The 3079-nt window shown below is 43.5% G+C and overlaps 1 protein-coding gene across 1 annotated transcript; it reads right to left on the bottom strand.

The window, feature by feature from the left end:
• Nucleotides 1-795: 795 nt before the first annotated feature.
• On the bottom strand, nt 796-2676 carry LOC101857964. The gene is made up of 2 exons (XM_005103645.1): nt 1630-2676; nt 796-918 (listed from the first exon to the last, which is right to left on the bottom strand). Exons 1-2 carry the CDS (start codon nt 2674-2676, stop codon nt 796-798), a joined length of 1170 nt encoding a protein of 389 aa, XP_005103702.1.
• Nucleotides 2677-3079: the final 403 nt, after the last annotated feature.

The following is a 3079-nucleotide window of genomic DNA, read 5'->3' as shown; positions in this document are numbered from 1 at the left end:
CACTCTCATAAGTCAACAGAATTTTATTCTCCATGTTAGTTAAGAGTTAAGACTTGTGAACAAGCTGATAGTTCCGTGTAGACATCATTCGATAGTAATGGCTATTGATTAAGAAATACAAAAGATTGTTGTTAATTTGTGGACTTTAGGGAAATAAATTCTTTACGAATGCGTTGTTCTCCTATTTGATGGACACTTTCAGTTTCTGTTTCACTGGGTGATTTCGGTGGCCTTTTGGTTAGGCTACCAGATCCGTAATCGTGAGATTGCGGGTTCGGGGGTACAAGAGTCAGCTCGGTTCGACGTTGTGTCTTTGGGAAAGCCACTTTACACGAATTTCCTATTTGGCTCGGTCCTTTAGGAACTGGCAGTTAAACTCGGAAGTCACACGTCTTTACTAACCTAACAGTGTTAACTACATACCATTTTTTCACAGAGACCGCTCAGTGTCTTTCATGGTGTTCTTTGTCATATGACCAACGCTTTCTATAGCAAAGACATTGGTATCGGTTTCCAATACTGTACGAACCGGATATTTTCAACCTTTGAAGGCAGTACTAAAAGACCAAAAAGCATGAAGACGGACCACGATTTACTTTTTGCCAACAAATGCACCCCGAACGCCAGTCGCCAATGCACAGTCAGACATGCAGGGAAACATGGACCTATCCTCCTCAGCCAGTGTCCAGTCACAATTTAGACAAAGAAAAACAAAACAACAACACAAAACTGCCAGCCCATGCATCTTTATACACATTACCGTCCACGGCCAGAGACCAGTCGCAGATAAGTTGTCTACTTTGGCAGCACCCTATCAAGCTCGGCTAACACGAACGTGAAGGTGGCCAACAGGATTGCTACAGTCAGCACAGCCATAGGGAGACTCTGTACAAAGTCTGGGAGCGAAGAGGACGGAGCCTTTACACAAAGCATAAAATGAATCGCGCAGAAGTTCTGACTTTCACTCTTGACGCATGTGAAATGTAAACACAAACACACACACGCGCGAGCGCGCATACACACACACACACATACACACACACACACACACACACACACACACACACACACACGCACACACACACACACATACACACACACACAAACACCAACACAGACAGAAAAAATAGACAGACAGACAGACAGACAGACAGACAGACAGACAGACAGACAGACAGACAGACAGACAGACAAACAGACAGACAGGCAGGCAGGCAGAAAGACAGAGACACGAAAATAGACATATTTATGAAAAAACAAACCGGTCACATGCACGCACACACACATTCTCTCTTTTTCTTTCTCTCTCTCTTTATCTCTCTCTCTCTCTCTCTCGCGCTCTCTCTCTCTCTCTCTCTCTCTCTCTCTCTCTCTCTCTCTCTCTCCCTCTCTCTCTCACCCACTCTCTCTCTTTGTGTGTGTGTATGTATATATATATATATGTGTGTGTGTGTGTGTGTGTGTATGTGTGTGTGTGTGTGTGTGTGTGTGTGTGTGTGTGTGTGTGTGAGTGTGTGCACAAATAGTATCTGATTAACAAGACAAGGCTTCCCTTCTTTACGCTTAGTGATCCCACTAAACTTTCCTTTCTCCAGAAAACACTGGTTCAGTTTAGGTAATCATTTTTACCTTCTGGCATTGCAGGTACTGTTGGAGGTACTGTCGGTACCGTGAGTTAAAGTTGTAGTAGATGAAGATGTTGACGTTGGCGTTGAGAGTGGAGAATATGAACATGATTTCCATAAGGGTAGATATGAGGTTCATAAAACGTGGCTGTTGGCCCAGATCGGGCAACACTCTCCTGGCGCTCACAAAAAGCATAGAGGGTAAGAGTAGAATGATGGAGGCCAAAGCGACCAGAAACACCATGGTGACCACTCGGCTGTCCTTTCTGGACAAGGCTCTGGTGTTGTTTTTGTCTCCAGGTTCCGCGGACGTTGCCCGCTGTCTAAAACCTGCTGAGGCCCGGAGGCGAAATGCCATAAGAATAGCGCTGGTAGTGATTGAGGCCAGACTCGCGTTGTGAAGGAAAAGTCTATGAAATGAGTTACTATACTTGATAATTTCTCCTCGATCCTCTGAAAACCACAACATCAGATGTGTTCTGTTTGTGGTGACGTCATATTGCTCTCGGATACCTTGACTAAGTTGAACTGGGATGTACGACACGATGGTACCACAAGTGATAGCTGTACTTATGACAGCAGCTTTTTTGGTTGTGAAGAGAGTTTTGAACTTGAGAGGCCAGGTGACACACAAACAGCGCTCTAACGACACGAACACCGTAAGGAGAAGGGACGTGTCTACAAACATCTCCCTTGTCCACGTAGAGAGCAAAAACAAGTAATTATATAGGCCGTAGGAACCAGGTATGTAAGAATTGTCAGCTTTGGTGACGCTTGACAAGACATTGAAGAGAGTGGTAAAACAAAGGAGAAAATCAGAGGTGGCTAAGAACAAAACAGCCATAGTGACACAATCTGAAAGTCCAGTTTTGGTGAACACAATAACGTTCGTTATGTTAAAGAGAATTCCACTCACAGAAAAAAATGGCAGAGACACGAACAGGAATGCAATGTCAATGTACCACTGTACGTGATCGTTAATAATAAACTTGCTTCCTGCCTCTGACATGTAGCCTCGTATGTCACCGGACTCAGAGTCGTTAGAAGACATCCTTAATCAAGCAATAACTGACAGCGCAACTATGTGTTCAGTTCTGTGGTGTTTCCCTTGAGTTGTTAAATCGTTATTTCTCTCGTCACGCCAATGGTAACAAAGTTGTGGAATCTTTAGTGTTTCTGAGAAGATCCAAGCCTGTTGTAAACAAAATCAAAATCTCATGAATACAATGAAATTAAGCACGGGGGCTGTTTTAATCGTGTGTTGGAAGGTATGAAGAGAACTTTTAGCTCGCAGACCTTTGGAAGTCGTTTTACATAAATAACGCTGAACTGCAGCAAATAATAAGTTAAATGTAGGCTTAGAGTACTTGAATTAGCCGGTTTCTGTCACGAAACCAGGATAATCTTTCTTCTTAACAATGAACACCGTGTATATACTGAATGGCATACGTGCA

Source organism: Aplysia californica, unplaced genomic scaffold, assembly GCF_000002075.1.
Source record: "Aplysia californica isolate F4 #8 unplaced genomic scaffold, AplCal3.0 scaffold00383, whole genome shotgun sequence".
Lineage (NCBI taxonomy): Eukaryota > Metazoa > Mollusca > Gastropoda > Aplysiida > Aplysiidae > Aplysia > Aplysia californica.
Note: the sequence above shows the minus strand (reverse complement) of the source record. Positions and strands in the feature narration are given on the sequence as shown.

Bases quoted from the DNA above. Each gene is read 5' to 3' on its own strand.
- LOC101857964 (XM_005103645.1), bottom strand. From the start codon at position 2,676: ATGTCTTCTAACGACTCTGAGTCCGGTGACATACGAGGCTACATGTCA. The intron at 919-1,629 runs GTAAAAATGATT...CTTTGTGTAAAG, and splicing joins AGTACCTGCAATGCCAGAAG to GCTCCGTCCTCTTCGCTCCC.